General features: G+C 46.9%; 1 protein-coding gene across 1 annotated transcript in view; it reads left to right on the top strand.

Annotated features, from left to right (window-relative positions):
- LOC133957287 (SH3 and multiple ankyrin repeat domains protein 2-like) overlaps positions 1 to 21,106 on the top strand; it is a 68,528-nt gene extending 47,422 nt beyond the window's left edge. The window contains 9 exon segments of the mRNA XM_062392791.1: positions 5,639 to 5,829; positions 6,470 to 6,550; positions 6,688 to 6,696; positions 8,157 to 8,180; positions 9,147 to 9,185; positions 9,784 to 9,896; positions 10,136 to 10,241; positions 11,104 to 13,597; positions 19,480 to 21,106. Of these exon segments, the coding sequence (XP_062248775.1) occupies positions 5,639 to 5,829; positions 6,470 to 6,550; positions 6,688 to 6,696; positions 8,157 to 8,180; positions 9,147 to 9,185; positions 9,784 to 9,896; positions 10,136 to 10,241; positions 11,104 to 13,597; positions 19,480 to 20,008 (3,586 nt within the window). The 3' untranslated portion in view covers positions 20,009 to 21,106.
- Positions 21,107 to 27,712: the final 6,606 nt, after the last annotated feature.

Genomic DNA, 27,712 nt, shown 5'->3' with positions numbered 1-27,712 from the left:
AGAGGAGGAGGAGGAGGGGAGCCTTGAGCTCCTGGTGTGGACGGAGAAAGGAGATCCTTCTTCTTCATCAGTATTCACCTCTTCATCACCTGAACACTAGTCAATCGAGGAGGAGGAGGAGGAGGAGGAGGAGAGGAGGAGGAGAGGAGGAGGAGGAGGGGAGCCTTGAGCTCCTGGTGTGGATGGAGTAAGGAGATCCTTCTTCTTCATCAGTATTCACCTCTTCATCACCTGAACACTAGTCAATCGAGGAGGAGGAGGAGGAGGAGGAGGAGAGGAGGAGGAGAGGAGGAGGAGGAGGTGAGCCTTGAGCTCCTGGTGTGGATGGAGTAAGGAGATCCTTCTTCTTCATCAGTATTCACCTCTTCTTCACCTGAACACTAGTCATCATCAGTGAAGATCATGAGTCTGTCACGTGTTTCCTGTAAATAATGTATTTGTAGGTGCAGCGCTCAGAGAGCAGCCCCCCCCCCCCCCCCCTTCCCAGCCCACGGGCAGCGCTGTCAGAACCTTTAAGACGGCTGCAGGGGGGGGGGGGGGGGGGGGGCTGCTGTCCATTGACAAAAACACTCAGTAACGACCCTGTTTAATGATGAATGGTACTACCCCCCCCCCCTCCCCCCCAAAAACAGTGATAACATTCTCAGCATCGCACCTCCAGGGGTATCGCACGGCAACTGTCGCCTAGCAACCGGGAACAAGTTGTGCCTCGCTGTGATGATGAAGAGGAGGAGGGAGGAGGAGGGGGAGGAGGAGAAGGAGGAGGAGGAGGAGGAGGAGGGGAGGAGGAGTGGAAGAGAGGAGGAGGAGAAGGAGGGGAGGAGGAGGAGGGGAGGAGGAGGGAGGGAGAGGAGGAGGAGAGGAGGAGGAGGAGGGGAGGAGGAGTGGAAGAGAGGAGGAGGAGAAGGAGGGGAGGAGGAGGAGAGGAGGAGGAGGAGGGGAGGAGGAGTGGAAGAGTGGAGGAGGAGGAGGAGGAGGAGGAGGAGGAGGAGGGGAGAGGAGGAGAGGAGGAGGAGGAGGAGGAGGAGAGGGGAGGAGGAGGAGGGGAGGAGGGGCCTTGGGGTCAGCACCCCGAGGGGGGGGTCGGCCTCACACTTCCACGTTCCAGGATAAAGACTTGGAAAGTTGTGTTTTGTTGGAGCTTAGTTCCGTTTGAATATTGTGTTTCCAGATTGTGTTTCCAGATTGTGTTTCCAGATTGTGTTTCTGGATTGTGTTTCCAGATTGTGTTTCCAGATTGTGTTTCTGGATTGTGTTTCCAGATTGTGTTTCCAGATTGTGTTCTGGATTGTGTTCGATTCACGACGTCTCGCTGACGTCTCGTCCGGTCGCTGTAGAACCTTCGGTAGCAGAAACTTAACATCTGTCACTGGGAGTCAGGAAACATCCGGATGTAGAAGCTGATTGGATGTGAGGAGCAGAGCATCCATCAGTGTTCTCCTCCTCCTGCACTCATCTGCTACTGTTAGCCCATTGGCTCACAGCTCAGTCACGTGACGTCTCTTCAGTGACCTGCCTTCCATCAGTCAGTACGTCAGCCTCCCTCCCTGAGCTTTAAACCCCACCTGGACTCACAGTGCTGTGTGTGTCTGTCTGTGTGAGAGTGTGTGTGTGTGTGTTTGATTCCCAGCTACATGATTCATCAGGGTCCGGATTCTTCTATGACTCTGAGTCATCACAATAAAACTCGTCTTCACTGTCCCTCCATCACATTTCAATCCTTCACTTTATTCTTCTTTATAGTTTCCTGTCTTTTCTCTCTCTTTTACACACACACACACACACACACACACACACACACACACACACACACGCACACACACAGTGTTTCACTCTATATATTTCTGTATTTAATGAGCCTGCTTTGATCTACTCCAGTTTCCTACAAAGAGGAAACACACACACACACAGATTTCACTTCTCACAGCCTCACATCTCAGATGTGGATCAGCTCCGTGTTTCAAACGCTGCAGCTTTAATGTGAGGGGGAAGGTATGCAGACACACACAGACACACACAGATACACATTCCTGTGTGTGTCTGTGTGTGCATGTTTCACCACATCCGTGATTACAAATATTAGTATTTACGTATATATTGAAATTTCAGAAGAATAGGTCCCGCTGCCCCCTGGTGTCTGGCTGCAGTACAGGTCATTAACCCCTCCTCCTCCATGTTAGCAGATGGGACGTGGAGACGTTAAGATGATTTCTGTCATTTCAGGTCGTTCTTATGCTTCTTGAAGTGTTTCTGATCAGTTTGGTTTAAAAACAGGCTGAGACGTCATGATTGACAGCTGTCACTCACTCAGGATTGGTCGAGATGTTGCCAAAAAGTGAACATCTTAAATCTTTAGGCTCCATTAATCATCATTGTCATCATTTTTATATTGTCTGTGAAATTCGATCAGTTATGATCAGTTAAAAACAGTATAACCCGCCCCCCCTTCCTGTCCTCAGGTTGTGAATCAGATCCACATCTGATCCCTTTATTGTCAATTTATAGATTAAATGTTGTAAATATAATCTGCTTCACTCTGAAACATTGAAAGATTGGTGATGAGTAGAGGACTTTTATCACTCGCACCCACCTGAACCTACAGAAACACAATTTAATCTACATCCCAAACACAACCAGTATCCGTGACCTCTGTAATAGAAAATACAATTTCACCAGCTGCAGTAAAACGTGTAAAAGTTGGTGATGGAACGTGAGACTGAGAAATAAACTCCTGAGTTAGATGTTTCCTGACGTTAGGAAGTGAGAAGTCATTTTCTCATTGACTTCTCTAGAAACTACCAGTGGAGTCGCCCCCTGCTGGTCAGTTCACAGAAGACAGGTGTCAGGTCCGCTGACCCCCGGGTGGAGCTGTTCATCCTCTCCTGCTCTGACCAGATTATCATGGAGTGATTATTGGAAGCATCAGATTATAATTGATTAATCAGATTAGAGCGAGGGAGGGATATCTGAGCGGGAGCAGATTGGACTGGGATTAGACTCGTGTTGTGTTAAATGGGTCGGACGACGCTTAATGTTGTGGAACTATTGTAATGGATGTGATAATGATAATGGCTTTTGAATGGGCTCTTCTGCTTGATCTGACAGACACATGGGCTCTGCATTGAAGCCCTGTCTGTAGTAGTGTGTGTGTGCCAGTGTGTGTGTGTGTGTGTGTGTGTGTGTGTGTGTGTGTGTGTTCACACCAGAGTGTCTGACTGTGGAAAAGAATCAATATCACTAATCGTCTGCATGTAACCGATAGACGACAGATTGATTCTCCACTCGATGCCGTCGTCTGAACAGTGAAGAACTCACAGCTCAACTCATTCTTCAGATTTCACTTCACATATAAAATATATATACTAGGGGAGGAACAAAAATAAAATGTAAATCCACTCCGATGCAAGTTTAAGTTTTAATTGATCAGATTGTAAAAAATGTTTTAAAGACAGAAACAACTCTTTGGTTTATTCTACTTTTTCTCTGTTAAATACAATATAATACAACTTTTAAATCCTTAAGATTCAAGATTCAAGATTAAAGATTTTTATTATCAAATGCACAACAACAACATGAAGCAGTCGCTGGCAGTGAAATGCTTAAGTCACAGGCTCTCTTCTAGCAATGCTCAAGTAATTACAACCTATACAATAAAATAGAAATAGTATAAAATAGAATAAAATAGAATATCAAAATTTAAAATAGGAAATAAAGTATATATATCTAAATATATATATAAACAGCTGAAGAGAAAATAAAACAACAATAGAGCAATTTGTGCTATTGTGGAAAAAAGACCCAAAACAAGAAACGGACAACACACACAGACCAACATCCTTTCACACCTCTGAAGAAAACACACAGTCGGTCTTTTTCTTTTTCTTTTGTGGTTTAGAATAAATGTTATAAATTGATAAACAGGAGCATTAACCTCAAGTCACTTGTTTGTGAACTGTGGTAAATCACAGGACTCTTTACATTGATCATTAACTCAACTTTTACAGTTTTCCTATAAAATGAAAATGGGGAAAATATTAAAACTTTAGATTTAGTTTCATTTAGTGAAAGATGTTCCGTGAGTAAAAATAAAATCCAGATGAGCTGAACTCAAAGTTTCTCATCACATCCTGATCCGTGTAGAACACGTCGCTCATCCCTCAGACATCAGGCCCACAAATCCTCTTTACTGTGAAGAAGCAGCTTTCAACCCAGTGTGTGTGTGTGTGTGTGTGTTAGTGTGTGTGTCTGTGTGGGTGCGTGTGTGGGTGTGTGTGTGTGTCCATCCTTCTAGTGTAGTTACATAAGAGATGGCAAGACAGAGCAGATTACATAAGGCTTCCCCTATATGCAAACTAGCGCTGTCCGAGTGTGTGTGTATGTGTGTGTGTGTGTTTGTGTATGTGTATGTGTGTTTGTGTGTGCGTGTGTATGTGTGTATGTGTGTTTGTGTTTGTGTTAGTGTGTGTGTTGGAGGGTTCATCTTGGAGAGAGAGCGATAGAGAGAATAGACAGTGACTCTGTGTCCACCTCTCTCTCCCCCATCGCTTCCTCTCTCCTTTGTCTTCCTGTAGTTCCTGTCTTCCACCCCCCCCCCCCCACACACACACCCCCGTCCATCAGCGGTCGTTGTTGCTGCAGGCCACTCTCTCTCTTTATCCCCTCATCTGAACCCTCCTCTGTTTGTCTGGAGGAAAATAAGAGAGGAGGGAGAGAGAGAGAGGAGAGAGAGAGGAGAGGACCCGTGCCCTTGTGAAATTGTGTGTGTGTGTGTTTGTGTGTGTGTGTTTATTTGATGTGAGTGTGGATGTGCAGTGTTTTAGGTTCTGTCATATTCAGACGTTCATACGAGAGCTGATTGATACGTTTGAGTTTTACTATCGAGTCAGAACGATGACAAATCTAAAACCTGATTTAGATTTGTCACCAATTTATTGTCTGATAATATTCATAATCATTGACTCTTGAGAAAGTGCGGAGCCTTGAACTCTGACATTTTGGTTCTCACAGCTCCTCCAGACAATATGAGGAGAATCTCCAAAGTTCAATTCATGTCTGAAAACAACTTAAGATCAGGAGTTGGTTCGACCCAGCTAATATCAGGCTGTCGTCCAATCACGTCTCACTATGAAAGCCAACAGCCAATGACGGCCAAGTGGCGTCAACCACATAAACACTGATGCTTTTGGTTGGGGCTGTGACGTCAAGGTCAAAGATCGCAGAGAGCGTTGGATTCGCTCGCTCGCCCACATCGGAAGTGAACGGGAGGCGTGTGTATGTGTGACCGAGCCCTTGAGCGTTATGTCAGCCCCTCCCTCTTCCCTTTGGTTGGTCAGATCCCTGCCACGTCCCCTGTCAATCACTCTGAGGAGCTGTGATGTCAGAAATAGCTTCAGTGCCTCCGGCTGAAAGAGACGGGGACTCACTGCTGTGGACGAGAGGCAGGTTCATGTTGTTTGTGTTTCTAATGTCGTGAAAGTTTGGTTTTCAGAGGCGGTCCAGTCGTTTGTGTCTTCACCTACATGATGTTAAGTTTAATCTCTGAAGCTCACACCAGCAGAATCTGTTATATTGTGTTTTAGAAACCTCATTTCAACACAATTTACATTTGACAGAAAACGTAACATGAGGGTTTCTGGAGGTTCCTTATGGAAAACATGTCTCGAGGTTCACGACTCGGCTGTTATCTGCTGCAGGTGAACCAGGAGAACGTGGTGAAGGTCGGCCACAGGCAGGTGGTCAACATGATCCGTCTGGGAGGGAACCGGCTCCTGATCAAGGTCGTGACGGTGAGCCGGAATCTGGACCCCGATGACACGGCACGCAAAAAAGGTACCCCCCCCCCCCCCCCCCCCCCCCACAGAAATCTATAAACTCACTGATGGATGTTCCACCGCTGGTCAGAATGAACAAGGACTAAAAATAAATAATAATGAGGCTGAGGTGTGAATGAGCAGGACTCACCTCACTGCTGTTCATCCACTGGAGTCACTGGACACAGAAGCTGAGGTCAGACTCTCACAGCTGCTCTCATCGGACATTTTGATTTGAACGACCAACAGAAAACTGATGGAAGTTATTTCAGCTTTTCCCTCCTGAGAGATTTTGTTTTTTAAGTTTCTAGAATCGTGTTAGAATCATTATCAACACGCCCACTTGCTCGTGTTAAATCCTTCAGAATATCTCCTGGTCTTTTCTCATATTGGTTCATTCGGACGTTCTGTGGAGTTATTACTCGGTGGCTGGAGAAATTCCAGAGGAAGTCCGGAGCCTCTGGCTCGGACACATCCGGCCCCTCCGGAGACTTTCAGGAGATTCTCAGGAGTTCAGTCCAAATCTGGAACAGCTGAAGTTTGGTTCAACATTTTTTAAATGTAATTGTGGCTAAAAATCTGTATGAAATTGAAATATTTTTTTTTCTTTGAATAAGAATCAAATGTGATATTTTCGTCGCTGTGACTCTGTCCCGCAGCTCCTCCCCCACCGAAGAGAGCCCCCACCACAGCCCTGTCCATGCGCTCCAAGTCCATGACCTCGGAGCTGGAGGAACTCGGTAAGAGCCGCCTGGTTTGTGGTGTCGCCTGGTTTGTGTTGTCGCCTGGTTTGTGTTGACGCCTCGTCAGGAAGTCGTGTCTAACAGCTGCTCTCTGTCTCCCTGTCTCCTCTTCTCATTGGTTCATCTCACTATAGTGGATAAAGGTAAGCAGTCCGCGCTGCACCACCTTCTGCCGTCCGTTCTCGTCCAATCGCATCCATCGGCTCCCATTGGCTGAACGACGTCTCTGTTCCCATCATGCAATGCTTTTAAAGAAAGAGAGGCGTGGCTTCTCCTCTTTCATGATGCATGACGGTTTACACATGCTCCCTGCACACATGAGCTGCTGCTGCAACAAGTGGAAAATGTGACTGTAGTTTTCTTGTGTTTATTTCTGTGTGTGTGACGAGAAGAGTTTTGCTTTGCTTTGAAAATGAACCGTTCAAAGTTCCAGAGCGACAAGACGTCTCTGAGACCGGGAGGCGGTGGACAGGCCTCTGGCTTCATTCTAGAAAAGGAGCTTTGACCTAAAACCACCTGTGTCCAGACCGTAGGCTGCAGAGCTGTCATCTAGGGGTGGAGCCATGATACCGAGGCTCAGCCCATACACAGACTCAACCAATCATTAGTCTCAGCTCGTGATTATTTAATCAATTAACAAATTCAAACCAAACTGATCAGAAACATCAGTGTGATGAGAGCGACCTAGAGGGACGTTATTTTTAGTTAAGAGGTTGAGGAGATGAAAACCACTTGGTGTTGACTCGAGCGGTTTCAGACAGGACTCCTGGACCTTCTCTGGAGCTTGTGTTTCACAGATGAAGAAGCAGGAGGTTCTCTGCTCAGACGCCTTCAGAGCTCTTGAACCGTCGTCTTTCCACCTTGACGTCTTTCTCTGTGTCTTCCTGAGAAACATCAACACGCCCACTTCCTCCGGGGGAACCCTCCAGATAACCTCCTGCTGTGTTCTCACATAAGATCCCTCAAACAGTGGTGTTTTTTCTGGAGGGCTGGCAGGAGGAACTCTGAAGAACGTTCACAGCAACTGACTCAGACGTTTGCGTTCTCACACACAGCCTCTGAACTCCGGATGCTCTCCTGAAATGATCTGGAGTTCAGCGCAGCTCTGAAAACAGATTCTCTACTTTCTGCCTCTGCCCATTGAAATGAATTCAGATTAAATAACTATGTTCTTAGAGCAGCAGAGAGAGAAGACGTCCGAGTCCATGGTGGCACAGCCTTTAAACAAGGCGGGGTTAAATACACGACACCTGCTGATTGGACGACACCTCTGACACACACAGTTGACACCATTTAGAGGAAACGTGGAGACGAGCCACTGAAAACACACGTGTCACATGTCAGTGTTACCAGCCGAGGTGTCGAGCTTAAGAATAAATGAATGAGTGACCAGTCGGCATGTTTTATTTTACTTTACACACGACTGGTCCTCATTGAGCTGAACGTGAATATGCATCTGCTGCAGGACGACACATTTAAAACACGCAGACTGAATATTCAAACACAAAACAGTTCAGAAGTTGAGTATATTTGTGTTCCTCTTGGGGAAAGGATTGTGTTGATGCTCTGAAGAATCAGAATCTGTTTGTGTCGCCCCTCTAAGCCACTCTAAGGAAAAAGAAAGGTGGTAAGTGACTGCAGGCATGTTTAACCATGATCCGGTATTCCCACTGATTGATTTACTTAACGTTACCCAGCACCAGTACCACCAGTACCACCAGCAGCACCAGCACCTTACTGTGATAACTGACCCTGTGTATTTGTAGATGTTTGTTTCCTCTCAGCCGAACCTTGTGGTGTTTTGCAGTGTATCTGCATGATTTACAGTGTTTTTGGATTGCAGCTGTTTTGAACTTGGTTGTGTTCTAAGTGTTGTTGTTGTTGTTGTTGTCGCATGGTTTATTGTTGTGAAGCTGTCGGACACAAAGCTGCTTTCAGCTCCTACGTCACCTAGCGCAGATTATTTCTTCCTCTTTCCTCGGTCGGATGATGAGTCGTCTCATGATTCACTTTTGATTAAATAAAGCATCTTACTTCAGAGCGCCTCTCGTGCAGGCAGACACACAACCTAAATTTGCAGCACTAGCAGAAGGACGCACGCATTATGTTCTCTGTGGAGAATTTCACTATTAAAAAGCAATGTGTGTGTTTCTGCATAACAAGCATTAGAAGCTCTTGTGTGTTCATTTCACCTGACGTCGAAGATGTGCTGTCATGTTGGTCTTTGTGGGTGCTTCTGTTGTTTTGTCCTCCTGTGTCACTGCAGGCTTCTGTGTGTGTGTGTGTCTGTGTGTGTGTGTGTGTGTGTGTGTGTGTCTGTGTGTGTGTGTGTCTGTGTGTGCGCACACGAAGGTTTATTCCAGGAAATCTTTCACTCACAAACAGGTTTCCAGGGCAACTGTGTTTCATGCTGTCCGCAGACACAGGAATTAACTTCACGAGGAAATATATGTTCTGTATTGTGTGTGTCTGTGTGTGTTTGTGTGTGTGTGTTTGTGTACGGTGTGTTTCAGCTCTATACATAGTGAAGGTCATTGATGCTCCTCTCCTCCCCTTTCCTCCCCTCCCCCCCACTCCTCTCCTCTGTGTGTAGATGCGCAGAAGAAGAGGATTGTTTTCCAAGTCACTCTAAGTAATCACTGCCTTGATGCATGAAGCTTTGAGCAGCACAGGCCGAGCTGGTAGCCAGGCAGCGGATGTCAGGGAGCGGGTAGTTCAGGGCCAGCATGTAGCTTCTCTGAGGGCGACTCTGTCTGACGGCATCATCACACACCAGAGGGAAGCTCAGTCCAAGTTTGCCGCTGACGCCTTCTCCCACATTGTTGGTAAATTAAAAAAAAGACGGGGAAAGAAAACGGCAAACTGGACGGACTTCACTTCATGGCTCATCTTTACGTCTGACGAGGGAACGAGCTCGAGAGTTGGGTGAAGCTGCTGAGTCGGCTGTTTAGAAAGAGCTTGCACGGCTTCCGAGGCTGAACACACACACACAACGCATTCCATCCTCCCGTCTGCACCCCCCCAACTCCTCATCCCCCCCATGCAGAATGTCTTTCAGTGTTTTCAGTTTCATTGCAGTTCCGTGTGGAAACACAAGGAGGCGTCACAGTGAATGATTAGCTTGCGTTTGGCCGACGAGAACTTTTACTGAGGCTTTTGCAAGTTGAGCAAAGATACACACACACACCTTTTGTGTTTGTTGATGGATTTCGGGTCAATTTGTCTTGCAGAAAAAGTCGAAGAGATGACGCACGCCCAGAAGACTTCGCCTGTTGATATGAAGATCGCCACAATCAAGCCACGCCCCTCCAGTCGCTGCCTGGTGACCCCTACTGATATGAATGTAAGTGAACAGGGCTGAACTCACGTAACGTCGAGAAATACACACAAACACGGACGTGACATTTACAGAACCTGCATACATTTTAATTTTATTTTGTATGCAGATGATGCACGATTAAGCTTTTAGGTTTAGATTCAGATTTCGTTGTGGTCTCATTTGGGTGTTGTGTGAGTGTCAGCAGAGAGCTAATGGAAAGTGTGTATATCTGGATATTTCATGAACAACGCTCTGGTTTTCAGTCCATGTATCATGACCGCCAGGGAGTAGCAGTGGTGCCCCCCACTGTTCCTGGAGCCTTCCTGGGCTTACCTGAGAAGGGCACCATCAAGAAGCAGAAGTCAATAGGTATGATGTGCATTCATTCACTGTGTGTGTATGTGTGTGTGTGTGTGTGTGTGTGTGTGTGTGTGTGTGTTTGCACGCACATGTGTGTGTCAGCTCACAACTGCATGTCCAGCACCTTTTGCTTTTAGCTTGTTGTAATGTTCTATTAATGCTCTGTGGACATTCTCTTGCAATATTGAAACTAATTATAGATAAATTAGAACGATCCAGTCAGCAAAGTGAGCTTCAGGCGATTGTGTTGCAGGTCATTAAGGATCTGCTGAAGCCTCAGAGCTGCACTGGGGGGACGTCGTGCAGGATAATGTTACTCACGGCCCTTTCGATTTGCAAAGCCATCGTTATTGTACCAAAGAAGTTACGACTTTGTCACAGAGAGATTGCGTAGAAAGCACATTTAGCGTTGGTTTGATGGACAGCTGAGGAAACGTGACACACATGGATCACATTTCACTACATATCCCAACATCTGATACAATTGATCTAAATCTATTCAAACCATTTAATGTGTTTTAATTAAAATAATGTTTATTGTGATAACAAGATTCTTTATAATGTGCACAGCTCCAACAACCATTCCATGGAGACTCTGGTTCAAATCGGGCCTTTGATATAAATGTTTATTCTTATCCTTGTTTCCGTTCTCAGTTGGTGAAGAAACTGCTCAAATTAACTCACCACGAAATCCCCACTTGCTGCAGCAAACATCTTTTATCCCCTGTTGAGATAAATAAAGGTTAAGGAAGAGCTCACGTCAAAAAAAGAGTCGTTTCCTGTAGAATGACCAGACCATGCTGGAAATAAAAAGAAGGGATGTCTCCCCCAGGTCCTCACATCATTTTTCTTTCTGCTTCATTTCTTCAAGGTACGGATGAGGATGACAAACAAGGATTCCTCACACCTCCGCCACTAAAGTTCTCCCGCAGCCTCTCTATGCCTGACTCCACAGAGGACATCCCCCCTCCTCCAGCCATTTCACCCCCTTCGCCACCTGGCTACAACTCAGCTGCCGGCCCTACATCCAAAGGCTACAGCACCACACGACCCAGCTTCACCCAGAACTCACCCAATGCAGTGACCACCATTAGCCGAGCCGGCGTTGGTACGTTGAGGCGTGGCTATTACCGCCAGAGCTCAGAGCAGTTTGAGAGCACACGTTTACGAGGGCGTGCACCAGTGCCAGAGAACCCTTACTCCGAGGTGGGCAACAGGACATTGTACGTGCCAGCAAAACCAGCTCGACGGAAGGGCATGCTCGTAAAACAGTCAAACGTTGAGGACAGTCCTGAGAAAATGTGTCGCAAGCCAGCAAGTCCCTCAGGCCCGGTCTCCATGCCTACTACACCTGTAGAACGAACATGCTCCTCCATCCCCATCCCCACAATCATCGTCAAGGAGCCTTCCACCAGCAGCAGTGGCAAGAGCAGCCAGGGTAGCAGTATGGAGATCGAGCCCACCACTCCTGAACACCCCTCGCTCACACCCACTGTTGGGAGTGGAGGTCTGCGTCCTGAAGATCCTCATTCTCTAGGCAACCCCTTTGCTGCAGCTATTGCTGGGGCAGTGCGGGACCGGGAGAAGAGGCTCGAGGCAAGAAAGAGCTCAATCACCTTCCAGTCAATCGATTTTGGGGATGATGATTTGAGCGGTCCAACACCTTCCCCTCGCCTTCGCCAGTCAAAGTCCATCGATGAAGGCATGTTTAGTAGCGACGAGCGACTTAGAAGGATATTGGCCCCTCCCTTTGCACGGCTTGGGCCGCCTGTAGGGGGTGGCAGTGGCAACATGACCGATTTTAATACACCTGAGCCCACAGTTGTGCGGGAGCCTCTGAACACCAGAACTGGCCAGTGTCCCAACTTAGACAGTCCTGTTAGTCTCCCAGCCACTCCTCCTAAGAGCCACTACAGGGCCAATGGAACCTACCTCCACCCTGTCACCGGCAAGCCCTTGGACCCTAATTCTCCACTCGCTCTGGCCCTGGCAGCTCGTGACCGGGCCATGAAGGAGCAACAAAACCATCCACAGAGTCAGCCTCCAAACCCTCCTCAGGTTCAAACCCCCAAGCAGGAAGCCCAGTCCCTTCCAGTCCAGCCAAGCCACAAACCAGACCTCAACCAACCCCTCTTTATTGACACCAAACTACGTTCTGGCATAGAGACTAGTTTTGCTGCAATCTCAACAGCAACCATGGGGCGTCCTGGCCGAGGCGGCCTGCGGAGGCAGATGACCGAGCAGAAGTATGAGTCTGATGGGGCACGGGAAGAGAGGCAGCATCAGGCCGTCGAGGAGAGGAAAAGTGCACCAGCTGATGTGGCGGACTCGTCACAGCCCAAGTCAACAGGGCTCTTGATGGTCCACACCAGCACAGAACCAGGCGCCAAGGTTAACAACCAAGATGTGGAGGGCCAGGACAGCAACAGGCCATCAGAGCTGAAGGACCCTAACCAACCGGATCCACACAACCCTCCGACTCTCTCCAATCCCCAGCCACCCTCATCACGGGGGAGGAGCGTTCCTTTAGGTGAATCCTTGGATGAACCAGTGAAGCTGCCATTTCGAATCCCCCCTCCCCCCCTGGCCTCAGTTGATATTGATGAAGACTTTGAGTTCACAGAGCCCCTCCCCCCACCACTGGAGTTTGCCAACAGTATTGACATACCTGATGACCAGGCTAGTGCCATTGCAGAGATGATTCAGCAACAGAGACGAAATGGGGGACCTCGATTACCCCCCTATGATCCTCACGCCCCACCACCGGTTGTTGATCAACACAAACGGGTGGCGAACCGCATGCCCCCCTCATATCCTCCTCCTCCACCGGAACAAGAGTCAGGGGTGGGTGACTCGGGCATCGAAGAGGTAGACAGCCGCAGTAGCGGGGATCCTCAGCACATGGAGACCACCAGCACCGTTTCCAGCATCTCCACCCTGTCGTCAGAGGGAGGCTTCTGTGACAGCGCTCTGGAGAGCCTCTATGCCACTGCAGACGGACATGCCTTCCTGGTGGATCGGCCCCCAGTGGCGCCCAAACCCAAGGGCAAGTCTGTCATCAACAGGACATCACTTTATCATGACGCACTCATTGAAGAGCCCCCAGAGTCCTATGGGACTCCACCACAGGCCCCACCCCCTCCCCCTTCATCCTCGGAACCTCCTAGAACTCCTACTCAGAGGACATCCAAGCTGTGGGGCGACCAGCCCCCAGAGCTGTGCAGCCCCCCATCCACACCAGACAGCAAGCACACCGTCATCACCGAGCTGAGCTCCATTCTGCAGCAAATGAATCGCGACAGGCCGCCCAAGCCAGGAGACAGCCTCGACTCCCCCACTGGGACCAGGGGGGCCTTTGGAACAAGGTACTTGATACGTTGTTCTGTATTTCCAGGGATTTGTCCATGACCCTCACCACAGTGTCTTCTTCTTCCGTCTTCTGTACTTATCTTTACATTTATTTTATTGGTTCATTTCTCGTGTCAGAACACAACTGAATGTACCTGCCGAGGAAATCCAACTCTTTGAGTTCATGATGATTTCATGCTGATGCAGTATTTACATTTTGTCTGGTGTTTCCTCATCATCGTCACAGCTGTTGTATCAAGCACTTGACTTGACTAGTTATTGATTGGCAGGTGAAAGTAGGGTTGACTCGTTGATGTATCACGTCTTGTGGACAGCTTTGTTTTTATTTCCCCAGGTTTCATGTTCTCTGAAACAAACATGTCGACAGTTGTCTGTTCCATTGTGGTAATTGTTGATTAGGTGTGTGGTTAACATGAGGAGATCACCTGGTGGTTGGAGTTGTGTGTGAGGTCAACGAGATGAAGGCGTGTGCTTGTTTGTCATGTGAAAGAGAAACAGAGTCGACCCAATTTTGTACTGAGGCATCTTATTTGTATTATTATTAATATTTTTCGCACTCCATATCAGGCCATCATAAAATGCTTTTCTTACTTAACAGACTATGGCCATCATACTTCAAGTCTAGCACAGCGCTGCGAGCTAGGATAGCCTTCTGTCTGGCTTGGCCCGGGTTTACACGACAAACCCCAAACTATTGGCCGATGCCCCGGAGGCTAATTCATCTTCAGACGATTGATAGTTGACTCTTAGATTGGCTCTGAGTACTTACTGGTAGTAGCTCAGGATTTAACTCAACCCTGCTGATAAGTGTTTGGCAACAGCAGTAGAAAATTATTCTGAGACAAGCTTTTACTTTGTTGTAGCAGCATTTGATGAGGTCTGTGTGTCAGGGAGTAAACTGAATGTGTACTTGGCTGGAAGCTCAACGGGCCGATCCCGAATGGAAAAGTCACTGAGGCAATAAATAAGAAAGTGAGCGCTGTTTACATTTTTATAGAAGGATTTAAGGGATGGTTTCATATGGAAGAGAAAGATTGATTTCCATCTATATCAAACCTGCAGTAGCTGGGACAACATGTTGATGGACTCTGCACCTGAGTCGACTCGTGGTTTTTTCAACATCTTCCCCGTATGAGCGGGAAATAAAAAGCACGATTAATAATTCACTGCTCTCATGCATTTTATATAAACGGTCCCATCGCTCTTCAGAGAGGAGCAGAGAGCGGGGGGGAGGGAGTCGGTCGGACGCTTCTGAGCTGATAAGCAACGTTCGGCCAACGCGCCGGCGTCCATTTGTGGTGAACACAGCGAGGTGTCCAGCTGCTCAGGTCCGGTCCCGTGTTCCCTCCTTCACACTTCACCACACATACGATCATGTTATCCTCATTTTCATCCTTTCACAGTTCAGAGTCATGTCTGTTGACCTTTTACACCTCATCTCATTTTCAGCTCACGCCTCTTCATCTCCATTCTCTCCAGTCTCCTGTCGTTCCTTCACCTCTTCTTTCTTCATGCCCTTCTGTATCTCCCGTCTTCACAGGTAGGTTCCATCAGCGGCCGTCACCACGTGGAGGACACCTTCACAGGTTCTATTTTCATATAGCACTGAGATGCTACATGATGTTTAGGACATGGTGTCGTCTTCCCTTAGAGTCATTTGTTGGATAAAGTTACAAGCTAATATTGGAGCTGATTTCAAGATGGTATTGAATATAACCCTGAATGAATACTTTACTAGCTGTGACATAACGTGTATTACATCATGTAGGAGAGTAACTACAGCTCGTCAACCTGTGAGTCACAGGAACAGGACTGTTGGTCCTCAGGTTCAAGATCTTTCAGGACCTGCAGTGTTCAAAAAACACAAACTACATCGTTACACAGTTGATTTCATTCGGACTCGTGGCTTCTACGGGAGAATACATCGGTTCAGTCTCGTAGCTTGTGGTGAGCCTACCTCGGATGGTTAAATTATTATGGCTGATAGTCAAAATGAATGACGGGATTTTTACTTCAGGAATCAAACTGTTGAGATGTTAATATTATGCTCATTGTGATGAATGACGTTGTCACTTTAAGTTCAGCTCCATTGTCACTGCAGTTCAGACTCCAGGGGAGAGCGAGACGTTCACTCTCTTTCAGCATCTGGCGTCTTCGGGGAACATCTGGTTTTCTGAAGACGGATGAAGTGGCGACAGAAAGTCTAAACAGAATCTCATCCGTTAAAGTTTGATTTGATTTCTTGATTCTTTCTCTCGCTATCGTTCTGCTTCCATTCCAGATCAAACCCGTCAGACCTGTTTCCAGATGTTTGACAAACAGCTGAGACTCATCACACACATCTGCAGACAGAGTTCAGCCGAGAGGCTCAAAGACACGTTTCTGTTTCAGACACAGTTTGACGACAGCAAGTTATCGTTAAGTTTCTCAGACGTGATCCTGCAGCATCCGTCTCGTTGAGTCTCAGTTCTCCACTTCACCAACTTCCACCAGATTATTAATGTTGTGATTTGGTGCAAAATACAAATCAAATAGAATTGAATTAATCCGTCAGCGAACATCCCGGTGGCTTGTAATCTGCTTCTACATTGTGTGTGTTTCTCGTGTCAGACGGAGTTTAAAGCCTTTCTCTCGTTTGCCGCCGGGGTCGGAGATTATCCGCCCTCACACGAGGGTTTTGTGTTTTTGCTCCTGAGGGTTTCCAAAGGTTGAATTCACCCAGAGACCAGCAGATAGGGGGCGCTGTTTCATAGGATGAGGCCTGAGGAGGGAAAAGGTGGCGCTGCCTGTGTGAGCGTCAAACAGATGGAAGCAGTGAAACAGAAGATGGCCTAGATTCACACACACACACACACACACACACACCTCTGATATGATGCTTGAATCTTCTTCACCAGTGGAAACATCTGATTTGATTCTTTTGACGTTTGTGCGGTTGTTGTTTTTTATCCTTGTTTCATATTTCATATCAGATGTGCGTTGGTTGTGCCTGTGGACGAAAGTGTTGCTTAGCAACCAGCTGAGCCTTGAGGCCTGCAGTGATGTCAGTCTGAGTCGGGGGAGGGGTGTTGTGTGTGAGAGAGAGAGAGAGAGAGAGAGAGAGAGAGAGAGAGAGAGAGAGGATGGCAGGCCTCACCCTCAGCAGAGTTCAACTTCATCTCACGCAGGTCACGTGCCACGCTGCTTTAGTAGGCCACCGTTATGTAACCCAGCAGAGTCAGTGTGTGAGAGAGAGAGTGTGTGTGTGTGTGTGTGTGTGTGTGTGTGTGTGTGTGTGTGTGTGTGTGTGTGTGTGTGTGTGAGTGTTAGAAAGAAGCAGGGAGTCATGTGTGATGTGGGCGTGGCGAAGGTGAGGTCTCCAGCCACACGCATCGATGACGCTGCGTCACTTTCCTCTCGTGCCGCTCAGCTGATGGAGAAGCAGCTGTGAGGGAGAGAGAGAGGAGAGAGAGAGAGAGAGAGAGAGAGAGAGAGAGAGAGAGAGAGAGAGAGAGAGAGAGAGAGAGAGAGGACCAGTGCCCTTGTGAAATTAGACCAGCAATAATTAGATTAGATTAGGCCTACATATGTGTGTGCCTGTGCTTGTGCGTGTGTGTGTGTGTGTGTGTGTAGGTGTGTGTGTGTATACACTTGTCCTTCTTTTTCTGTGAGGACCAGTTTGACTAACAGAATTTAGAGGTTGAGGAGTGTAGACTTGGTTACTGGGTCACGTGTTGAACTGGGTTAGAGCTTCTCATCCTCTGCTCCAGTACAAACACACGTAGTGAAACCAGTTGTGATTAAAAATGTAGTGAAACCAGTTGTGATTCAACCTCTTTACTCAAAGTGAGACTCACGTTAGTTCACAGACTTCACTGAAAGCACCAACACACACAGAGACACTGTTTCCTTAATACAACGGTGTTTTATCCTCATGATCTACAACAGATTTAAGATCATTAAACATATTCTAACATTATTGTTGACGTGTCATTAGCGCTGTATGGATAAACATGGCTGACGTCTGTGACCTCGTGACCTTGTTTATCTAATTACCTGATTATTGTGGTCACAAGGGATGAACACATCTGATCATGAGGTTGTGTTTCTTCTTATTAGGATTTACCATCTGTCTCCTCTGTTGTCATCTCTGTTGAAGACGCAGCTAATGAGTCAATTTCAACTGTTTCAAATCAGAATGAGCTTTTTCAGGCGACGGCTTCTTGTGTAAACATAGTTTGATCCAAATCAAAGGAATGAGCTGCAGAGAAACAGGAAACAGCTCGGTCCTCCGATGGGCCTGTCGGTGAGGAACGGTAATCAGGTCAGAGAAGCTAAACGAGGCTCTGTGCTAATTGAGAAACTGATTTAACTCCTGTAACAGAAAGTGGTGGAGCAGTGGACGAGGTGCTCACACGTCTCGGGCTCGACGGTTCGGTCAGTTTGTGTTTTAAAGATTCAGACCCGTCCGGTCTGAGCCGGTAAAGAGTCCCGGTGAAATAAGTTGTGAGGTGGCCGGGCAGGAGGAACCGGGTGGAGGTGACAGACGGCTGAGACCCTCACCTCATCGAGATGTCAGCTCCCTTCTGTTCTTCCCTTTTGTCTCATGTGTGTACATGTGTGTGTCTTTCTACATGCCGATCATCACGTGTTGTCCTCTGTCTCCATCTCATCCCCTCAACGTGACGTCCGGTGGAGAAGCCGCTGCTGAAACCTTGAACACTGTAAGTTCTCTCGCTCGGGCTCGGTGGCCCAGTTCCTCTGGAACAGAACGACCCGCTCGGGCCCTGCACTTCCCCCGGGCGGCTCCATATGTCAGGAGCAGGAGAGAGAGAGAGATCTGGGCCGCACCTCGCTCGCTCTCGGTGGGAGAAGTGAGGAGGTCGCTCGTGGCCTGGTTTGTGACCTCGGCTCAGTTCTCCCATCCCGAGCTGCTCGATCTATCAGGAGCTCCACGGGGGAGGAAGTCCTCGGGAAGTGGAGGGAAGTAGTGATCATGCTGGGTGGGCTGGTGTGTGTGTGTGGGTGTGTGTGTGTGTGTTGTGGGGGTGGGTCCTTGTGTGTCTCTGCTCCAAATATCAACCAATCAATCAACATCCGTCCTCGTCCGTCTGAGGCCGCCGCCCCGTGACGGGGACGTGTTGGTGATTGTTGAGGTTTGAGATGAAATGTGTGAAACTGTAGACGATCGTGGTTCCTCAGTATTTGACTGTGTCGCTGTCTTTCACCAGATTTAATGTTTAAGAAATATATAACTAAAAATAATAATGTATTTTATTACCATGCAACTCTGTATTTAATGGAGGAAGGTTCAGCTTGTTAAAGAAGCTTTTTTTATGAAAACTTCCTGGTTTAAAAACTGGTAAATGTTTAATCTCTCTCTCTCTCTCTCTCTCTCTCTCTCTCTCTCTCTCTCTTTCTCGCTCTCTCTATCAGGTCCTGTAACTTACTAATAATTAATTGAATATACATTTATTAAATATCAACATTAAACATTATTAACTGAGACTCACATAATGTAAATGTTTTAATTTATCTTCTTCATCATGAGTCTTCATCAGCTGCTGTGGCTTCCCCAAAACCTTTTGACAATATCGCCACCTACTGTTCATTATGAATCATTGCATCATGATGAGCACGTGAGATTTGAACTCAAAGACAAACACACGTCTTCTCCATTGTTCAGTGAACACAGAACATGTTCATTATTTTTAAAATTCAACACAACTTGATCTGGTTTTAAACTGAATGGGCAGAATTTTTGTATTTTGGAACAAATTAACCTAAATATATGAATATTTCTAAAATGTGGATTGAATAAACACTTGCCTCAAACAAACTAACCCTTTTATTTTGAAAGTTTGACCCTGATTAACTCCTTGTCTCCCCCCCCCCCCAGGACTCCCACAGAAGACTCAGGAATGCGTAATAACGCCGCTGCTGCCGCCCCCCTCACCTCCACCCCGCCCAGCAGCCTCCCGTCCCAGACGCACCCCTGCAGCCCCCCCGACTCCGTCTCCTCCCTCACCCCCTGCTCATCACTGCCTCCGTCAGTGTCGCCCACCCTCACCGACGTCTTCGGCCTGCCCACCCCGCCCATGGGCAGCGGCGGCGGCTACAGCCTGAGCTCCTCGTACGGCGGCAGCGGCAGCTCGCGCTCCCCCTCGCCGCTCACGCTGATGCAGGCGGTGGCGGCCTCGGGGAAGCCCTTCGCCTCCAAACCCATGGAGCTGTGGAGCAAGCACGACGTGGCCGACTGGCTGGAGAGCCTGAACCTGGGGGAGCACAGGGACGCCTTCCTGGACAATGAGATCGAGGGGGCCCACCTGCCCTCGCTGCAGAAAGAGGACCTGATAGACCTGGGGGTGACGCGGGTGGGCCACCGGATGAACATCGAGAGGGCCCTCAAGCTGCTGCAGGACAGATAAGCCTGGAGGAGACGGCTGAGGAGCTGGGAGAGGAGCCACCACTTCGACCTTCTCCTCATCAGACACGATCTCAAGTCCTGGAACTGGCTCAAAGTTTCGCGGATGCTGCCTCTTGACGGTCTGGTCCTCTCCTCCTCCAGAGTCGCCCTCATCTCAGTGCTCCCTCCTCCTCCTCCTCCTCCTCCTCCTCCTCCTCCTCCTCCTCCCCCGTCCTGAGCTCCAGAGGATCAGGGGACTGCTGAGGCAACGGAGAAGACAACAGCTGCTATGTCACATCATGGAGGGAGAAGCAGAGGACGCCAGTGTGAAGACACCTGAAGACAGTTTGTCCTCAGACACTGGAAGACAACACTCACCTGGAAGTTTCACAGACTCTGCTCAACCCTCTGCTTTGGAATACTAGAGACTTTTTCCATCACCCCAGTGGGGGTGCATGAAAACCCAGCTGAGCTGGTCGTTGCTCCTTTTCTATCTTTGCTAGAGTTTGTTCAGAGATGATATTTCTTCACTAGAGTCCTACCAGAGTTATATTTCTGGTTGCATCTGATGTTGTAGAGAAAATTTTAGATAGACTCCATTTTTTTTGCTTTTCACCTGTTTGTGTCAAAGTAAAAACATTAGTTGACATGTTGAAACAAATACTAAAGCAAATCTCGACCATGCACACACACACACACAAACAAACACACACTGTCCTCACTGATGTACACACTCTTAGCATGCAAACACACACATTGTTGCTGTAATGCCCCCCCCCTCAAGTGAAGCGAGGACACGAGGAACAAGATGGACGGACACAACGTCGGAGTGTGTTGCTGCAGAATGTGTTGTCATCCTCTCCTGGATTTGTGTGTGTGTGTGTGTGTGTGTGTGTTTTCTATTTCCATGGATCTGCTCTAAAGCCACAGTCGAGGGAAACTACTGCTGTTCTTTCCTTTTGTCCTTGATTCTTCCATCTCCCCATCAGCAGGTGGACATGTGCCCCCCGAGTCTCAGATAGAAGTGGAGGTGTTTCAGAGAGACGGCCTCTTGAGAGGTGCATTCTGGGATGTGAACCTATCTGCTTTTTAGACGAGAAGATCAATATCCTGCTCCAGGTGAAGCACAGTGAGAGTGAAAGAAACTTTTACTACTAAAAAGTAAATAGTCAGTGAAGAGATGTAAACATCAGATCGACGATGAGACCTTCCTCTCATTAATATGTCAAATAAACACAAGCCATATTTTAAACAATTCTGGGATAAAGTCATATCACAAATATCAGTCGACATTTCACAAGAACAATAGGTAGTAATTCTAAAAATGTTATTTTTCCTTAATTCTCATTTTACTTGATTCTTGGAATATTTCGAGTTTCCTCTTAATTCTGACTACTTCAGTAATATTACAACTTATTTCTCAATTATGACTCTATTAATGATATAACAAGTTTCTTCTCAATGACTTCTTTATTTTTGCAATATTACGACTGTATCCTCATAAAATTTAAATTTTCGATATGAATGAAATCTCAATTATGTCTTAATTCTCGCGTAATTACGACTTTACTACCTTTCGTTATATTAGCATCATGTTTTCTACTTGTTAATGGAGGTCCTGACAAATTCTGATGTAAGTTAACCTTAACATAAAGTGAGGTGCGCTCATCGGCTTAGCTTAGCATAGCATAAAGGTGCAGTAAATTTAGTAAATTAAATTGTAATTCATCTTATATCTCATCTCTTGGTCACTGATCTGGTCCCAGTCTTCATGCTAAGCGAAGCTAATTGCTCTCTGGCTTTAATTTCATATGTAACGTTCATATGTTATTGATCTTCTCAGCAAAAAAGTGAAAAGGCTAATTCCTAAAAATGTCAAACTGTTAAGAGTCGACACTCGATAGCATTTTACTGAGCTTGAATTCAGTGTTTTCTCATTTTCAACTATTTTAAATATATATTTTAAATATCACTCGTTATCGGCAAAGAGCTAAAACTCAAGTTTAACCAGAAAAAGCTCATATTTTATATTAAGCTAAACGACTACCTGAACATTTTGTACATTGTTCTTCTCATTAGCATCAAGCTAACGCAAGCTCGAGTCCCCAAATCCCCAAATGAGCCAAACGGGAGTCGACCTGCGATTTGAAAACATCGAGTCAAACAGAACGAGTCGGAAACCGGCTGCAGCGACTTCTTCTCCAGAAGAACGTGACGCTAACGAAGCTGCTGCCCCGACACAACCATACTTTAAAGTTAAAGATTAATAATCACTTTCTTACAAATGCATTTATCGGCCGGTCGAGACTTTAGAGCGACTTCAGCCGGACGACACAAAACTGCACTGAGATCAGAGCAGACGGAGAATCTGCGACTTCAGGGTTTAATCATCACAAGTTCACAAGAGTCCAAGTGACTTCGCCTGCCCACGAACCCATGAGCAAGAACCGAGAACAACCCGACTGTGGCACATGTGGATCTGATGTGGATCTGATGTGGTTCTGATGTGGATCTGATGTGGTTCTGATGTGGATCACATGTGGATCTGCGAGGTTCCGTCAGATTAGAGATGAAAACCATTTGGATCTGTTTCGAGTTTCATTCATGGATCCAATTTTAAAAGTGAATCAGAATTTATGAAGCTGGAAATGTTTGTGTTTGCGATTTGCGGCTGATCAGAAGTAGAAGTTGAGTTTGTGTTGAAATGTGTAAATAAGAGTGTTTAACGGAAATACAAATGTCTATTTGATTATATGTATAGCTCTATTTAAAGGTTTAGATTAAAGGGAAATAAATCTATGAAGGTTCATTAACTGCCGGAGCTGATCGAAGCAAACCTGGTGGATTCTCCCCCCCCCCCCCCCCCCCTCCCTGTCGTCGCTCCACAGAGACAAAGAGCTCCTGTTTTATCTCACACCTCACATGTGGTCAGATACATCCTCCAACATCTGGGGGTACACACAGTATATCTACACAAATATATGTATATATATATATATATATATGTGTGTGTATATATATCATTTTAGAACAAGTTGACCCTTGTTTGGTTTCATATCAAACTCCGGAGCTTCATGCAGGTGCAGCTTTCTGAGGAGACACATGGAACATGCACAGCTCTGTGTTCTGTGAACATTAGCTCCTGGTGACAGCGACGTGTCGGGGGGGAAGACAAGCACAGTATTTTTAAAGATTTGTATAGAGTTCTATGAAATTTTATAGAGGTTATCTGAACAAAAATTGCCAAAAACAGAAATACTATATAGATTTTAAAAAATGTGGATATTATTGTTATTATTAGACTTATTGGTTATGTAAGAAGCAATATTTATTCTGACTGAATCTCATTGGTTGTGTTTTATTTTCCCATTTTAAAGTTACATATCATGATGCAATCACTTGTCAGTGTTTATATGAAAAGTTGCCTGAAGCGAACCTGTCGACTGTGGTCGTGAGATATTTGGCCTCGAGTGACGATAGAAACCCTGACCCTCCTCCTCTGGAACCCGAGAGTCCAGAACCCCAGAGTCCGGAACCCCAGAGTCCGGAACCCCAGGGTCCGGAACCCCAGAGTCCGGAACCCCAGAGTCTGGAACCCCCGAGTCCGGAACCCCAGAGTCCGGAACCCCAGAGTCCGGAACCCCAGAGTCCGGAACCCCAGAGTCTGGAGACTGTGTTTTAAAAACTAATGATTAAAAGAGGTTGTAACTTGTTTGATAGTATAGATCTGCAGGTCATCTTGGTAGGAAACAGTAATGATGCTATGAATATGTAAACAAATCTACCAAAATGGCTGTCGACTCCGTCATGTGGATCAACACGTCCCCACTGGTTTTCCATGTGGAGCTGCGTAGGTGTAGTAGAACCTTTACAGAACCTTTACAGAACCTTAACAGAACCTTTACAGAGCGTCACGATGCTTCACCAGGACCAGTTTAGGAACACGCATGGCTCACTGACCCACTTCCACCCCCCTCTCAAAACACACTGATCCCACCTTTAGCATTGTCCAACATCTGGGTTACTGTATATTTATTTTCTGAATTGATTTATTTTTATCATGAATAGATTTTATTCTTTGAATAAGTCTTCATTAGAGGCTAAGATGTTGTGCAAAGATTTGTGTTCATGTTTTCTATGTTGCTGTAATTTTGTGCTACTGAATCATCATAGAGTCGACTAATTAGTGAAATGAAAAGAGAGAGAATTTTCCTGTAACTTCACTCGCCCTTCCCCTGGAATCCTCAAGACTTCTTGTATGGCAACCAAAATTCACTGTAAGAAATAAATATAATATTGCACTAGTGTTGTGTCACTGGAGCAGTTTGTGTGGAGCATGTTCACATGTCGTGTTTACTGCATCAGCAAAATACAGTTTGAAGCTGTGCAGCAGATTGTTTATTAATTATCATTATGAATTATCATGTAGAAGGTGGCGAGGCCTTGTTCCTCTGAGAACTGATCTTAGACCGGATGCACTCAACGATGGCGGACTCTCTCAACGGGTCCTGTCTCCCTGAACATCTGCTCCTGGGTGCTAATCATCTACCTGCCTCCTGATTCATGAACCATGTTCTCTGACTCCATGTTCTCTGGATCGTGTTCTCTGGATCGTGTTCTCTGACTCCATGTTCTCTGACTCCGTGTTCTCTGACTCCATGTTCTCTGACTCCATGTTCTCTGGATCGTGTTCTCTGGATCGTGTTCTCTGACTCCGTGTTCTCTGACTCCGTGTTCTCTGACTCCGTGTTCTCTGACTCCGTGTTCTCTGACTCCGTGTTCTCTGACTCCGTGTTCTCTGACTCCGTGTTCTCTGACTCCGTGTTCTCTGGATCGTGTTCTCTGGATCGTGTTCTCTGGATCGTGTTCTCTGGATCGTGTTCTCTGACTCCGTGTTCTCTGACTCCGTGTTCTCTGACTCCGTGTTCTCTGACTCCGTGTTCTCTGGATCGTGTTCTCTGACTCCGTGTTCTCTGGATCGTGTTCTCTGACTCCGTGTTCTCTGGATCGTGTTCTCTGACTCCGTGTTCTCTGGATCGTGTTCTCTGACTCCGTGTTCTCTGGATCGTGTTCTCTGACTCCGTGTTCTCTGGATCGTGTTCTCTGACTCCGTGTTCTCTGGATCGTGTTCTCTGACTCCGTGTTCTCTGGATCGTGTTCTCTGACTCTGTGTTCTCTGACTCTGTGTTCTCTGACTCCATGTTGTCTGACTCCATGTTCTCTGACTCTGTGTTCTCTGGATCATGTTCTCTGACTCTGTGTTCTCTGGATCGTGTTCTCTGGATCGTGTTCTCTGGATCGTGTTCTCTGACTCCGTGTTCTCTGGATCGTGTTCTCTGGATCGTGTTCTCTGACTCCGTGTTCTCTGACTCCGTGTTCTCTGACTCCGTGTTCTCTGACTCCGTGTTCTCTGACTCCATGTTCTCTGACTCCGTGTTCTCTGACTCCGTGTTCTCTGACTCCGTGTTCTCTGACTCCGTGTTCTCTGACTCCGTGTTCTCTGACTCCATGTTCTCTGACTCCATGTTCTCTGACTCCTGCTTCATGAACCATGTTCTCTGACTCTGTGATCTCTGACTCCGTGTTCTCTGGATCGTGTTCTCTGAATCCGTGTTCTCTGGATCGTGTTCTCTGACTCTGTGATCTCTGACTCCATGTTCTCTGACTCCATGTTCTCTGACTCCGTGTTCTCTGACTCTGTGTTCTCTGGATCGTGTTCTCTGACTCCGTGTTCTCTGGATCGTGTTCTCTGGATCGTGTTCTCTGGATCGTGTTCTCTGACTCCGTGTTCTCTGACTCCGTGTTCTCTGACTCCGTGTTCTCTGACTCCGTGTTCTCTGGATCGTGTTCTCTGACTCCGTGTTCTCTGGATCGTGTTCTCTGACTCCGTGTTCTCTGGATCGTGTTCTCTGACTCTGTGTTCTCTGACTCTGTGTTCTCTGACTCCATGTTGTCTGACTCCATGTTCTCTGACTCTGTGTTCTCTGGATCATGTTCTCTGACTCTGTGTTCTCTGGATCGTGTTCTCTGGATCGTGTTCTCTGGATCGTGTTCTCTGACTCCGTGTTCTCTGGATCGTGTTCTCTGGATCGTGTTCTCTGACTCCGTGTTCTCTGACTCCGTGTTCTCTGACTCCGTGTTCTCTGACTCCGTGTTCTCTGACTCCATGTTCTCTGACTCCGTGTTCTCTGACTCCGTGTTCTCTGACTCCGTGTTCTCTGACTCCGTGTTCTCTGACTCCGTGTTCTCTGACTCCATGTTCTCTGACTCCATGTTCTCTGACTCCTGCTTCATGAACCATGTTCTCTGACTCTGTGATCTCTGACTCCGTGTTCTCTGGATCGTGTTCTCTGAATCCGTGTTCTCTGGATCGTGTTCTCTGACTCTGTGATCTCTGACTCCATGTTCTCTGACTCCATGTTCTCTGACTCCGTGTTCTCTGACTCTGTGTTCTCTGGATCGTGTTCTCTGACTCCGTGTTCTCTAGATCGTGTTCTCTGGATCGTGTTCTCTGACTCCATGTTCTCTGACTCTGTGTTCTCTGACTACATGTTCTCTGACTCTGGGTTCTCTGACTCCGTGTTCTCTGGATCGTGTTCTCTGACTCTGTGTTCTCTGGATCGTGTTCTCTGACTCTGTGTTCTCTGGATCGTGTTCTCTGGATCGTGTTCTCTGGATCGTGTTCTCTGACTCCGTGTTCTCTGACTCCATGTTCTCTGACTCTGTGTTCTCTGGATCGTGTTCTCTGACTCTGTGTTCTCTGGATCGTGTTCTCTGACTCCGTGTTCTCTGGATCGTGTTCTCTGGATCGTGTTCTCTGACTCCGTGTTCTCTGACTCCGTGTTCTCTGACTCCTGCTTCATGAACCATGTTCTCTGACTCTGTGTTCTCTGGATCATGTTCTCTGACTCCGTGTTCTCTGACTCCATGTTCTCTGACTCCTGCTTCATGAACCATGTTCTCTGACTCCATGTTCTCTGACTCCATGTTCTCTGACTCTGTGTTCTCTGGATCATGTTCTCTGACTCTGTGTTCTCTGACTCCGTGTTCTCTGACTCTGTGTTCTCTGGATCGTGTTCTCTGGATCATGTTCTCTGACTCCGTGTTCTCTGGATCGTGTTCTCTGGATCATGTTCTCTGACTCTGTGTTCTCTGACTCTGTGTTCTCTGACTCCATGTTCTCTGACTCTGGGTTCTCTGACTCTGTGTTCTCTGACTCCGTGTTCTCTGGATCGTGTTCTCTGGATCTGTGCGTGGAGGTGAGACATCACCTATAACCAAAGCCCTTCCATGTGGGATCACAGGGAGTCTATGTAGAATGATTGGCATGTTGTGCCTTTGATGTTTTAAGATGATGCAACACATCGAACGACTTCCAAGACGTTCGCCCAGATGTTCGCTCAACAATTGCCGAAAAACAGCCCAAAATAAGTGAATGGGAGTCAAGGTCTCTCGCCCATTTAGAGCGAGAGCGGCGAGGGACGGATTTTCAGCTTCTTTTTGTGTTCTGCTCTCAAAGACACAAATGGAAGTTGTCGTACAGGATTTTTAGATCCAAAATAGGAGAACCTCATGAAATCTATCAGAGCCTTTTTTAGTTCCTCTCCATCGGATCTCATGTTCATTTGGAGAGAAACTTTCTGGAAGGAGCAAATCAGTCAAACTTTTCTAATTCACTCCCACGGTCACATTTCTTAACTCTAACAAAATGTCTGTATGTTCGGCA

Source organism: Platichthys flesus, chromosome 1, assembly GCF_949316205.1.
Source record: "Platichthys flesus chromosome 1, fPlaFle2.1, whole genome shotgun sequence".
NCBI classification, from domain to species: Eukaryota; Metazoa; Chordata; class Actinopteri; order Pleuronectiformes; family Pleuronectidae; genus Platichthys; species Platichthys flesus.
This window is presented reverse-complemented; position numbering and strand designations above follow the sequence as displayed.